This window comes from Equus quagga, chromosome 20 (genome assembly GCF_021613505.1).
Source record: "Equus quagga isolate Etosha38 chromosome 20, UCLA_HA_Equagga_1.0, whole genome shotgun sequence".
NCBI lineage: Eukaryota > Metazoa > Chordata > Mammalia > Perissodactyla > Equidae > Equus > Equus quagga.
The window spans coordinates 2185271-2199882 of record NC_060286.1 but is presented as its reverse complement, the minus strand read 5'-3'; the positions used below and the strand labels follow the sequence as shown (position 1 = coordinate 2199882).

The window sequence follows — 14612 nt, the reverse complement described above, 5'->3', positions numbered from 1 at the left end:
AGAATAATCCCTGGTTGTTTCCTTTACTAGTGAAAGGAAAAGATCTCAGATAATTAAGCTTTTATGAAACAATACAAAGGAGTTTATTAATGTAGGGATTTGTCCTTTCACTAATAGGATTAAAGCTTTAGAAAAAAATGGAACACTAAACGAGAGAACTGAGTGTATGTTACTTTCAGATAGTTTGTAAAAAGATGTTTTTTATTGTAGTAACATTGGTTTATAACATTATATAAATTTCAGGTATACATCATAATATATTTCAAATTCTGGGTAGATTACATCATGTTCACCACCCAAAGACTAATTACCATCCATCACCGCACACATATGCCTAATGATTCCTTTCACCATCCTCCCCGCCGCCTTCCCCTCTGGTAACCACCAATCCAATCTCTGTTGCTGTGTGTGTGTTTGTTGTTGTTTTTATCTTCTACTTAGGAGCGAGGTCCTATGGTATTTGACTTTCTCCCTCTGAACTAATTTCAGTCAGCATAATACCCTCAAGGTCCATCCACGGTGTCACAAATGGCTGTCATTTCTTATGGTTGAGTAGTAATCCATTGTGTGTATATACTACATCTTCTTTATCCATTTGTCCCTTAATGGGCACCTAGGTTGCTTTCTCCTCTTGGCTATTTTTGAATAATGCTGTGATGAACGTAGGGGTGCATGTATCTTTATGCATTCGTGTTTTCAAGTTCTTTGGATAAATACCCAGCAGTGGAATCATATGGTAGATCTATTCTTAATTTTCTGAGGAATCTCCGTTCTGTTTTCTATAGTGGCTGCACCAGTTTGCATTCCCACCAGCAGTGTACAAGGATTGCCTTCTCTCTACATCCTCTCCAACACTTATTGTTTCCTGTCTTGTCAATTATAGCCATTCTGACAGGAGTGAGGTGATATCTCATTCTGGTTTTGATTTTCATTTCCCTGATAATTAATGATGTTGAACATCTTTTCATATGCCTGTTGGCCATCCATATATTTGCTTTGGAGAAATGTCTGTGCAGATCTTTTGCCCATTTTTTAATTGAGTTGTTAGTTTTTTGTTGTTGAGATGTTTGAGTTCTTTGTATATTTTGGATATTAACCCCTTATCTGATATATGGTTTGCAAGTATCTTCTCCCAGTTGTTAGGCTGTGTTTTCGTTTTTTGTTGATGGTTTCCTTTGCTGTGCAGAAGCTTTTTAGTTTGATGTAGTCCCATTTGTTTATTTATTCCTTTGTTTCCCTTGCCCAGTCAGACTTGGTATTTGAAAAAATACTGCTAAGACAGATGTCAAACAGCATGCTGCCTATGTTTTCTTCTAGAAGTTTCATGGTTTCAGATCTTATGTTCAAGTCTTTAATCCATTTTGAGTTGATTTTGGTGCATGGTGTAAGATAATGGTCTACTTTCATTCTTTTGCATGTGGCTGTCCAGTTTCCCCAGCACCACTTATTAACGAGACTGTCCTTTCCCCATTGTATGATCTTGGCTCCCTTGTCGAAAATTAGTTGTCCATAGATGTGTGGGTTTATTTCTGGGCTCTCGATTCTGTTCCATTGACCTGTGTCTGTTTTTGTGCCAGTACCATGGTGTTTTAGTTACTTTAGCTTTGTAGTAGGGTTTGAAATCAGGGAGTGTGATACCTCCAGCTTTGTTCTTTTTTCTCAGGATTCCTTTGGATATTGGGGGTCTTTTGTTGTTCCATATAAATTTTAGGATTCTTTGTTCTATTTCTGTGAAAAATGTCATTGGAACTTAGATGAGGATTGCATTTAATCTATAGATTGCTTTAGGAAGTATGGACATTTTAACTAATGTTAATTCTTCCAATCTAAGAGCATGGAATATCTTTCTATTCTTTGTATCCTCTTCAATTTCTTTCAACAATGTTTTATAGTTTTCAGCTCACAGATGTTTCACCTCTTTAGTTAAATTTATTCCTAGGTATTTTATTTTTTTGTCATTGCAATTGTAAATGGGATTGTATTCTTACTTTCTTTTTCTATTGCTTCTTTGTTAGTGTATAGAAATACAACTGATTTTTGTATGTTGATTTTGTATCCTGCAACTTTACTGTATTTGTTTATTATTTCTAAAAGTTTTTCAGTGGATTCTTCAGTGTTTTCCATATATAAAATCATATCATCTGCAAATAGTGACAGTTTCACTTCTTCTTTTCCAATTTGGATCCCTTTTACTTCTTTTTCTCGCCTGATTGCTCTGGTTAGGACTTCCAATACTATGTTAAATAAGAGTGGTGACAGTGGGCATCGTTGTCTTGTTCCTGTTCTTAGAGGGATAGCTTTCAGATTTTCTCCAGTGAAAATGATATTAGCTGTGGGTTTGTCATATATGACCTTTATTATGTTGAGGTACTTTCCTTCTATACACATTTTGTTCAGAGTTTTTATCATAAATGGATGCTCTGTCTTGTCAAATGCTTTCTCTGCATCTATTGAGATGATCATGTGATTTTTATTCTTCATTTTGTTAATGCAGTGTATCATATTGATTGATTTGCAGATGTTGAACCATCCCTGCATCCCTGGAATAAATCCCTCTTGATCATGATGTATGATCTTTTTAATGTATTGTTGTATTTGATTTGCTAGTATTTTGTTGAGGATTTTTGCATCGATGTTCATCAGTGACATTGGGCTGTAATTTTCTTTTTTGTGTTGTCCTTGTCTGGTTTAGGTATCAAGATAATGTTGTCTTCGTAGAATGAGTTAGGAAGCCTCCCCTCTTCTTCAGTTTTTTGGAAGAGTTTGAGAAGGATAGGTATTAAGTCTTCTTTGAATGTTTGGTAGAATTCACCAGGGAAGTCATCTGGTCCTGGACTTTTATTTTGGGGAAGTTTTTGATTACTGTTTCAATTTCCTTACTGGTGATTGGTCTATTCAAATTCTCTATTTCTTCTTGATTCACTTTTGGAAGGTTGTATGATTCTAAGAATTTATCCGTTTCTTCTAGATAATCCAGTTTGTTGGCATATAGCTTTTCATAGTCTTCTCTTATCATCTTTTGTATTTCTGAGGTGTCCATTTTAATTTCTCCTCTTTCATTTTTGATTTTATTTGAGCCATCTGTCTTTTTTTCTTGGTGAGTCTAGCTAAAGGTTTGTCGATTTTGTTTATCCTTTCAAAGAACCAGCTCTCGATTTCATTGATTTTTTCTATTGTTTTTTAAGTCTCTAATTCATTTATTTCTGCTCTTATTTTTATTATTTCCTTTCTTCTACTGATTTTGGGCTTTGTTTGTTCTTCTTTTTCTGGTTCCTTTAGATGCACTGTTAGATTGTTTATTTGGGATTTTTCTTGCTTGTTGAGGTGGACCTGAATTGCTATAAAATTCTGACTTAGAACTGCTTTTGCTGTATCCCATATATTTTGGCATGTCATATTTTCATTTTCATTTGTTGCCAGGTGTTTTTTGATTTCTCCTTTGATTTCTTCATTGACCCGGTAATGCAAAATTCAGTAGCATTTTGTGTAATCTCCACATATTTGTGGCTTTTCTGATTTTCTTCCTGTAGTTGATTTCTAGTTTCATACCTTTGTGGTCAGAAAAGATGTTTGGTATTATTTCTCTCTTCTTAAATGTATTGAGATTTGTTTGATGGCCTAATATGTGATCTATCCTGGAGAATATTCCATGAGCATTTGAAAAGAATGTATATTCTGCAGTTTTTTGGATGGAATGTTCTGTTTATATCTACTAAGTCCATCCGGTCTAACATGTCAGTTAAGGCCACTGTTTCCTTATTGATCTTCTGTTTGGATGATCTGTCCATTGGTGTAAGTGCAATGTTAAAATCCCCTACTATTATTATGTTACTGTCTATTTCTCCTTTTATGTCTGTGTAATAATTGCTTTATATATTTAGGTGCTCCTATGTTAGGTGCATAGATACTTACAGTGTTATATCCTCTTGTTGGATTGTTCCCTTTATCATTATGTAGTGCCATTCTTTGTCCCTTGTTACAATTTTGTTTTAAAATTTACTTTGTGTGATAGGAGTATTCCTACCCCAGCTTTCCTTTCTTTGCCATCTACATTGAATATCTTTTTCTGTCTGTTCACTGTCAGTTTGTGAGTGTCGTTAGGTCTGAAGTGTGTCTCTTGTATGCAGCATATATATATATATATATATGGGTCTTGTTTTTTTATCCAATCAGCCACCCTTAGCCTTTTGATTGGAGTATTTAGTCCATTGACATTTAAAGTAACTATTGATAAATATGTATGTATTGTCATTTTGTTACTTTTTTTCTGGGTGTTTTAGTAGTTCTTCTCTGTTCCTTTCTTCTTCTCTTGCTCTCTTCCCTTGTGGTCTGATGCCTTTCTTTAGTAATACGTTTGATTTCCTTTCTCTTACTTATTTGCTTATTTATTATATGTTTCTGGTTTGTGATTGCCATGAGGTTCATATATAATATTCTACATATGTAGCAATCTATATTAAGTTGATAGTCTCTTTAGTTTGACCTCTTTCTAAAAGCTATACTCTTTTACTCCCTTCCTCCCCCATTTTGTGTTTTTGAAATCATATCTAATCTCTTATTTTGTGTGTGTCTATCCATTACCCTCTTATCATCAAAATAGGTCATTTTAGTACTTTCGTCTTTTAACCTTCATATTATCTTCATAGGTGGTTGATCTGTACCTTTATGGTATTTTTGCCTTTACCAGTGATTTTATTACCAAGGTTTTTTTTTGTTTTTATATAATTTTCTTATTCCTATTTGTGGTCTTCTCTTTCCCCGTTAAATAAGTCCCTTCAGCATTTCTTGTAAAACTGGTTTCTTGGTGATAAACTCCTTTAATTTTTGCTTGTCTGGGAAATTCTTTATCTCTCCTTCCATTCTGAATGATAATCTTGCCAGGTAGAGTATTCTTGGCTGTAGGTTTATTCCTTTCAGCACTTTAAATATGTCGTGCCCGTCTCTTCTAGCCTGTAGGATTTCAGCTGAGAAGTCAGCTGATAGCCTTATGGGGTTTCCTTTGTATGTCACTTGTTGCCTTTCTTTTGAAGCTTTTAGGATTCTCTCTTTATGTTTTATGTGGCCGTTTTAGTTATAATGTGTCTTGGTGTGGGCCTCTTTGGGTGTGTCTTGTTTGGTGCTCTCTGTTCTTCCTGTACTTGGATGTCTGTTTCCTTCCTTAGGTTATGAAAGTTTTCGGCTATTCGTTCTTCAAATAGATTCTCTGCCTCTTTTTCTCATTCGTCTCCTTCTGGGACACCCATAATAAGAATGTTAATCTGCCTCATGTTGTCTCAGAGTTCTCTTAGACTGTTCTTGTTGTGTTTAATTCTTTTTTCTTTTATCTGTTCAGCTTGGGTGATTTCCTCTAGTCTTTTGTCCAGGTTGCTCATCTGTTCTTCTATATCATCTACTCTGCTATTGAGTCCCTCAAGTGAATTTTTCATTTCCAGTATTGTATTCTTCATTTCTGATTGGTTCTTTCTGTTTGTTTTTTAAAGATTGGCACCTGAGCTAACATCTGTTGCCAATCTTCTTTTTCTTTTCAAAGCCCCCAAATACGTAGTTGTATATTCTATTTGTTGGTCCTTCTGGTTGTGCTATGTGGGATGCTGCCTCAGCATGGCCTGATGAGCAGTGGCATGTCTGCACCCAGCATCTGAACCAGTGAAACCCTGGGCCTCCAAAGCAGAGCACATGAACTTAACCACTTGGCCATGGGGCTGGCCCCTGATTGGTTCTTTTTTATATTTTCCAATTCTTTGTTGATGTTCTCACAGTGTTCACCCAGTCTTCTCCCAAGATCAGTGAGCATCTTTGTCAAATTGTTTATTTCTCTTTCATTTTGTTCTTTTTCTGGGGTTTTGTCCTGTTCCCTTGCTTGGCACATATTCCTTTGCTCCTCATTTTGCCTCTTTCTCTGTGCTTATATCTATGTTTTAGGTGGATCAACTAAGTCTCCTGATCTTGGAGAAGTGACCTTTTGTAAGAGACACCTTTTGAGGCCCAGCAGTGTGCTTCCCTCTCATCAGCAGTCCAAATGTTCCCGGAGTGACCCCTGTGTGGGCTACTTGTGTCCATCTGCTGCGGCAGGGTTGCTCTTACTGCAGGTACCCAGAGAGTCTAGGCTTTCCCTCCCTGGTCGAGTGTTTGTGAATTGGGTTTGGGGAGCCTCAGCACCGTTGGCTACAAAGTCTATCAGCACACTTCTATGGCAGTTTTTCTGTTAAGTGAGTAGGCACCCAGTGGGGCTTATTGTTAGGCTCAGGTGCTTACAATTGCTATAGGCCTCAGGCCTGCAAGGCTGTTGTCAGCTATATCACCTTGCAGCTGAGTGGGGCTGGCCCCAGGCACAGGAACACCCAATTGTTTCAGGTTTTGCAAGGGGCCGATCCCTTTTGTGGCTGTTCCTGAAGCACAGGTCTGCTGCTGCTGCTGAGCCCCACCCCCCACAGGTCCTCACACACCATCAACATGGTCCTGGCCCACGCACACTTTCCAACCCCTGGAGCGTACCCAAGCACCCCACTGCAGAAGCCACCACACTCTCCACCAATGCCCCCTACACTTCACCTGCTCTTCACGCAGGCCCTTCCCCACAGAGGCAGACACACCTACCTGCCTGCAGAGGATCGAGGCACCCAGTTTATGCAGGCTGACGCTTAGCCTGAGGGCTTGCTATTGAATGGGGCCAGTCCATAGGGTGGGCTTCCTGCCCTGGCTGAGCTGGATTAAATCAGTGCTCTAGTGGATGCAGCAGACCCCTGGGCTAACAGACCAAGAGAAGAACTTCAATGGCACCTGCCAGTGTGTTTATCAGCATACCTGCACTAGTTAAACAATGGCTGCTGCTGATGTCTCAGACCCCAGAGAGGTCTCACCTCTTACCAAGATGTACCTATAGCCTACCAGGTGAGTCTCTTCACCAAAGGACTGTGCGCCTTACTTTCTGGTGATTTTAGGTTGCTTTCTGAGATGGGTGAATTTGTGCATGGGCCCTTTAAGAGCCGGGTTTTTCTGCTTATGTCTGATAGCTTTTCTGGGGGTATTCCCCACTGCAATTAATAGCCAGCAAAACCAGATAGTATGAGACTTGTCTCAGTTGTGCTGAGTCCAAAGGATGCTTGTAGTGGTAACAGAGGTCCCCACTCAGGTCCCCATATCTCCAGGGAAGGCCGCATACCTTAGGGTGGCTCCCGCTGTGCTGTGAAGCTCCACGGCTTGCAAAGGTGGCTTTTTTTCTTTCCAGAAGGAATTTCTGCCTCTTCCACCTCAGTTGGGGCTATCCCTTGTTATGGGGGTTGTTTCTATCCAGTTTTCAGTTCTGTCTCTGGGGTAGTTTTTCCAAGAATGGTTGTAACCTGGTTGTATTCATGGGAGGAGGTGAGTTCAGAGTCTGCCTATGCCACCTTCTTGACGAGATCCCCTAAAAAATTTGAATAGAGGATCTATTAAATGGGAGAGAAGACTAAGATTTTATCCAACTGATTATTCCTTATAAGAAGTAGCAATATTTAGCAAGTCAAGAGTAATAAAGAAAACTGAATGTCTTAGCAAAACTTCACTGCTCATTTTAATCTTGTATGTGAGGTTTGTTATATGCTTGCCTTTAAACGAATGACCTTTCAGTGCCAGGGAAGTCAAATATCAAACAGTAAAGCCTTAAGGAACAAGAAAATGCCAGAAGTGAGTTGATCTGGTTTAACTATAGTAAAATTCTAGAGTAAACTTAGGTTTGAATAGAAATTCCTTTTGTTGCTGAAAGTCCAGTGAATATGTATTAGTTTTCTTGCCTTCGAATAATTGAATGAACATAATTCTATCTTGAATATAGAATTGTAGTGCCTTGGGGTAGCCATGCTGAATCTGTTTATTGAGCACTTGCTGTGAAGGGACACTGTGCCAGCGATTGTGGCTGCTAGGGAGAGGTAGGACACAGCCACTGCCTTCAAGGGCAGGGACAGTCTGAGGCAGCAGGTGCCACAGAAATGCCTGATTAGGAGCTCCCAGTTCAGAGGAGCATCTCAGTTCAGAGGAGCCACAGATGCCTGTGGCCTGGCAGGGTTGGAGACGCCCAGAGGTGGAGGGCTGAGAGACTTGTAAATGGAAGAGTTCCTCTAGGTGTAGTTAGTGCATAAGCAAAGGCCAATCCAAGGGTAGGAGCAAGGCGTATTCTGGTGGATAGGGAGCAGGTTGATTGACAGACCTAAGAGATTTGGGCAGGGGTGACTGGGAGATAGTGACAAAGGCAGAGTGGACATTAGATTACAGAGGCAACATTCTTTTTGCCTCTTTCTCTCTATTATAAAAGTAACACACTTACCAGTTAAATACAAATGAGTGGGAAGGCAAAGCTTTCCTAGTTCCATTCCCCAGAGTTAAAACTGGAGATTTCTTTCACTATCCTTCTGGAAAATTTCTATGCAAACACAAACATATAGCTCTTTAAAACTTGCAAAACAAAACAAAGCAAAAAAAAGGGAGATCGTACCCCACATTCTGTACTACAACTTTTCTTTTCTTTTTTTTTTTAAATTAAAAATATTCTGAAATCCCTTGGACATTTTTTAGTCCAAAAAGTCCAAGTTCCTTTTAATGACTATATAGTATTTCTTTGATTAATATAATCCATTATCCAGTCTTTAATATAGATAAGAATAGTCTACAGTTTGAGACTATTTTCAAAAAAGGAGAAAAAATGCTTTGGTGAATGTATTTTTATATATTTGCATATTTTGAGTGTACCTGTGAGATGAATTGCTAGTGTAAAATTTGCTGGGTTAAAGGTAGCTGAATTTTTGATATTACCAAAATGCTCTCCAAAAAAGATCATACCAATTTATACTCTTAATAATAGATAAATGGTGTATGTTTCTCTACACTTTGGCCAACATTGGTTTTCATCATTCTTTTCAACCTCTGCCAAACAGAGAAGTGAAAATTGGTACCTTTTGTTTTAATTGGCATTTCTTTAATGCAAGAGTGACGTTGAATCTTTTCAGAAACTTCCCGCTCTTAGCCTTTGCTAATTTTTCCATTGGGTTATTTGTCTTTTTAGGACTGATTTGTATGAGCTCTCTGAATGTGAAAGCAGTTAAGTCAGGTGCTGCAAATAATTTTTCCCAGCTTGTCAGTTGTGTTTTGATTTGTTTTATAGTATTATTTTTCCATAAAGAAGTTTAAACCTTTTATGCAGTAATAAACTCATGTTTTTTTGTGGCCTTATTTTTATATTTACGTCTTTGTTCCATCTGGAATCTATTTTAGGGTAAGGAGGGAGGAGGATCCACTCATCGCTATGTTTGCTCACCAGCCTCCTGCAGCAGCCCCCTTTGCCCCAGTACCATGCTGCCTTCTTGCTTCTTGTCCTTGCTGCCGGTCTGCTGGGCCTTTCTTATGTTCCTCCTGCATTATTGTTAAACTTCTACCTCCTCCCTGCCTTTAATCTCTTTGGGTCCTTAAATCTGCTCTCAAGTGCTGCTAGGATATTCTTTCTAAAGTGTGGATTTCCTGCTGCTGCTCTCTGTAACTCTCCATAACATTTAAGCTGACTTTAGCTGACAAGTCCCACTCTGATCTAGTTCCATCTCCTGCTGCTCTTTTGCTCTTTGCTCTGGCCACACTTGAGAATTTGCAGCCCGGTGTCAAGTCAAGCTTGTCAAGGCACGTTATATGAAGTCGTCCAAAATACTCTTTAGGATTTGCAAGGGTTAAATTGTACCATCATGCATTCTTCCTGCAAAAGTGTCACCAGATGACTTTTTCAGTTGCCAGAGGAGGAGAGAAAGCATAATACAAAAGAGAAAACAGGGGACCTAGCACAGGTATTATAAGACCAGTAAGTGGACTATTTAAATAAGATGTCCATTGGTTATATCTAGTACTCAACTCTGTCCCCTTTATTTTAATAATCAAAGCAGTATGGCACTGGCATATAAACAGATGCATCGACCAATGGAGCAGAATAGAGAGCTCAGAAGTAAACCCATGCATATATGGTCAATTAATTTACGACAAAGGAGCCAAGAGTATACAATGGGGAAAGGATAGTCTCTTCAATAAATGGTGTTAGGAAAACTGGACCCCTGTCTTACACCATATATAAAAATCCACTCAAAATGGATTGAAGATTTGAACATAAGACCTGAAACCATAAAACTCCTAGAAGAAAACCTAGGGGATAAGCTCCTTGACATCAGTCTTGGTGATGATTTTTTGGACTTGACACCAAAAGCAAAGGCAGCAAAAGCAAAAATAAAAAAATGGGACTACATCAAACTAAAAAGCTTCTGCACAGCAAAGGAAACCATCAACAAAACGAAAAGGCAACCTACTGAATGAAAGAAAGTATTTGCAAATTATATATCTTATAAGGGGTTAATATCCAAAATATGTAAAGAATTCTTACAACTCACTGGTGAAGAAACAGACGATCCAATTAAAAAATGGGCAGAAAAATGAATAGACGTCTCTCCAAAAAAGACATACAGATGACCAACAAATATATGAAAAGGTGCTCATCATCACTAATCATCAGGGAAATGCAAATCAAAACCACAATGAAATATCACCTCACATCTGTTAGAATGCCTGTTATCAAAAAGACAAGAGATGAGTGTTGCCGCAGATGTGGAGAGAAGGGAGCACTTGTGCACTGTTGGCGGGAAGGTAAATTGGTGCAGCCACTATGGGGACAGTATGGAGGTTCCTCAAAAAGTTAAAAATAGAACTACCATATCCAGCAATCCTACTTCTGGGTATATAGTCAAAGGAAATGAAGACAGGATATCAAAGAGATATCTGTACTCCTATGTTCATTGTTCTTACCAAAAAAAATGGGGCTATGGATGCATTAATTAACTAGATGGAGGAATCATTTCACAGTGTCTTTGCATATCAAATCACGTGATGTACACTTTAAATCATCCGTTGCCGGTCTTCCTCTTTTTGCTTGAGGAAGATTGTCCCCAAGCTGACATCTGTGCCAATCTTCGTCTCTTTTGTATGTGTGGTGCTGCCACAGCATGGTCTGATGGGCATGTGTAGGTCCACACCAGAGATCCGAACCCGTGAACCCCAGGCCGCCAAAGTGGAGCACGCAGGCTTCAGCACCACACCACCAGGCAAGCCCTAAATATCTTAAAATTTTTATGTCAGTTATACCTAAGTAAAGCCGAAATTTTTTTAAAAGCTGCACTTTGGAATTAAATTTACAGCCATAAATACTTTCATCATTAAATGCAGACAACAAATAAATTAAGCATTCAATATTTTTTTAAAGAAAAAGAATTATAAAGCAAGTTTAAAGAACAAATGGGAAAGAAAAAATATTTAGAAAAATCAGAAAAGAATAGAAATCATAAATCGAAGTTGAAAATCTTGTATCATAGATTGCTTGGATGTATAATTGAGAGGATACATACTAGTATCTAGGAATGAGAGGCTATGTAACTAAAAATATGCTTTAAAAACTTTAAATCTTTGTGAATAAGTTTAAAAAAAAGCTGGAGAGAGAAGGGAATAAACGAAAAGTTAGAAAACTTGGATAAACTAGTAACCATTAGAAAAGTCAAATTAATGCTGGGAGTCGGGTGGGAGGTGGGGCTGGGCTCAGTCAGTTTAACAGCATTCTCTCAAACTTCCAAGTGACCACGAATTCCCATGTTGTATAAGTCAGTCCAGAGCATGGGAAAACCTGAAAAGCTACACAAGTAACTGACAAAGCTGACAATCCCTTATAACAGAGCCTGATAAAGCTGGCTTTAGAAAAATTATAGACTGATCTCAGCTACAAATGTGGTTGTAAAAATCCTAAATGTCGAAAAAAGCTACTTTAGGGGGCCGAGCCAGTAGCGCAGTGGTTAAGTTTACACATTCTGCTTCGGCGGGCCGGGGTTCACCAATTCAGATTGCAGGTGTGGACCTACCTGCTGCTTGTCAAGCCATGCTGTGGCAGGTGTCCCACATATAAAGTAGAGGAAGAGGGGCATGGATGTTAGCTCAGGGCCAGTCTTCCTTAGCAAAAAAGAGGAAGATTGGCAGCAGATGTTAGCTCAGGGCTAATCTTCCTCAAAAAAAATAAATAATAAAGCTATTTTAACAGGCTACAAGGGGCTGGCCCTATGGCCAAGTGGTTAAGTTCTTGCGCTCTGCTTCGGCGGCCCAGGGTTTCACCAGTTCGAATCCTGGGCGTGGACATGGCACCGCTCATGAAGCCATGCAGAGGCATCATCCCATATGCCACAACTAGAAGGACACACACTAAAAATACACAACTATGTACTGGGGGGCTTTGGGAGAAAAAGGAAAAATAAAATCTTTAAAAAAAAAAAAAAAAGTCTACAAGTACTGTTTTCATCGTGACCCAGGGAGGTTTACTCCAAGAATACAGAAAGTATGGAGCCAAAGTCCTGGTGCTGTCGTCTGAGGTCTGACAGGCCCTTAGTTGAAGTTCCTGGAGATGACAGGCAGGAGGAGGTTCGATATTAGAGGAGGTAACGCCTGAAAACATTTCCGGAGCACGCTGAGTATCAGTCTTCAGATTCAGGAAGCCTAATAAAGTCCAAACAGGACAAAATAGTGATACAGCCTAGAAACCTGCAGAGTACATGTCCTCAGATATCATCAAAGCAGCCACAGAGAAGACTACTGCCTACGAGGTAACAGCATGTAGACTGATATGGCAGAGAAATTGCAGTATCGAACTAGGCTTCTGTTCCCAACAAACACCTCTCAAGAAATTATCTTCAAGAGTAAGGGGGAAAATAAAGGTTTTTTTTAGGGGCTGGCCCCGTGGCTGAGTGCTTAAGTTTGCACACTCCGCTGCAGGCGGCCCAGGGTTTCATCGGTTCGAATCCTGGGCGCGGACATGGCACCACTCATCGAGTCATGCTGAGGCGGCGTCCCACATACCACAACTAGAAGGACCCACAACTAAGAATATACAACTATGTACCTGGGAGCTTTGGGGAGAAAAAGGAAAAAAATAAAATCTTTAAGGATTTTTTTTAAATTCAGGGAAGCTATATGATTATCTTGAATGCTGAGAAGACAAATTTAACATCTACTCCTTACTTGAAAAAGAAAAATGCATAAGCTAGGAATAAGCCATTATAAACTGAGCTTAGGGACCCAGTTCACCACGTAATCATATTGTCATCAGTGCTCAATGACGGTTGCAGGAACCACCCTCCTTTGGCAGTAAGGGCTCTCTGCCAGAAACAGGCAGGCACCATGGGTAACGGTAAATGTTAGAGGCCCTCCTATTAAAGTGTGGAGCACAGTATGGATGCCCAGTATTGCCGCTGTCATCTGATGTTGTCCCTGAAATTTTATTCTAGAAGAAGAAATGACGACTATGAGAAGTCATAACTAATTTTTAAATCAATGGCATCTCCTACTTATACAACAGAAATTAATCACCTGGAAAACTATCAGAAGTAACATATATAGAAATTCGACCCAGTAAGAAAGAGGACATATTTCCTATCTAGGAGCTGAAAAGGCCATAATGTGGATAAAGGCGCACGTAGTCAGTTCCATCTGAGCAGCTTAATGGGGAGAAGAGTCATAAAATGCCTCGTAGGTGAGGTGATCCTTAAACAGAGTCCAAATTCCTGACTAAAAGGCCGAATTTTAAAGAAAAGATCCTTGATGTGAATTGTTTTCCTCAAATGGGTAATTCGCGTGACCATCTTTACGTTTCACAGCTTGAGTAAAAGATGCTGAATGGGGAGAATTCGGCGCTGACAGGCAGTGTGATAAGCTAAGATCTGGGCTTTCGTGTGGGGTGGACGGTACTGAGTGCGTCGATGGACCGTCTTACAGAGAGATACCTCAACAAGTCTGTTCGTTCTAAGCTGATTGTCCTAATAGGTTTGGTTCTGTAGTAGTTGATGATGGTCTGCTATTAACAAATAGTCTTTTTATTTTGAACTTGCAGCGTAAGCTCTGATTAGATGATATGATTGATTAGAACTTGAGACGTGGCCTCAAATTGATGACTTGGGGGCTTTAAAATTCCCTCTCATTCTGCTCTACCTGAGAGCGGTTGCAGGTCACTCTCTCCTCTTTGGGGCCATGAGGAAGCGCATGTGTTGTGATGGTGGTCTCCTTTAGACCCTCCCTCTTCTCATTTCCCTGTGGTTTTTGTATCTTTTCATCCTCCCCTGGTAAGCGTGACCCCTCTGCCCGCACCCTGCAATTCCTTCAATAAAGTCCTTTTAGTCTTAGGAGGAAGCTTTACCAATTCACCTCTAACAATTTATGGTTAACTAAAACAACTCATTCTTTTCTAGGATTGTAGAAATCTACAGTAGAAGATTACAAGGTAAACTTTTAATCTATTTTATTTACAGAAAAACATTTTTTCTTAAGAAAGAAGTATTTTTTGTTATTACAAGTATAATACATATGACGTAAAAATCAAAACCTCATAGGAATATCAAACAGAAGGAGAAAGCGTGCTGTGTTTCCAGTCTGCAGAAGAGGTCCCTGTTGGTTTGCACATTCCTTCCCACGGTTATGCATCTACTGACATTTTATGGCCTCACACTGTATATAATGGGCTTCATTTTCTTTTTACCCTACTTTGTTTTCACTTAACAAACTTTAGCCTTTTTCCCGCATACGTG

The 14612-nt window shown here is 39.3% G+C and overlaps 1 protein-coding gene across 2 annotated transcripts in view; it reads left to right on the top strand.

Moving 5' to 3' along the window:
* GCH1 (GTP cyclohydrolase 1) overlaps positions 1 to 14612 on the top strand; it is a 59093-nt gene that overhangs the window by 40657 nt on the left and 3824 nt on the right. For both annotated transcript variants that reach the window (XM_046647667.1, XM_046647666.1), the window contains exon 4: positions 14277 to 14308. In XM_046647667.1, the coding sequence (XP_046503623.1) occupies positions 14277 to 14308 (32 nt within the window). The remainder of the gene's footprint in view (positions 1 to 14276; positions 14309 to 14612) is intronic.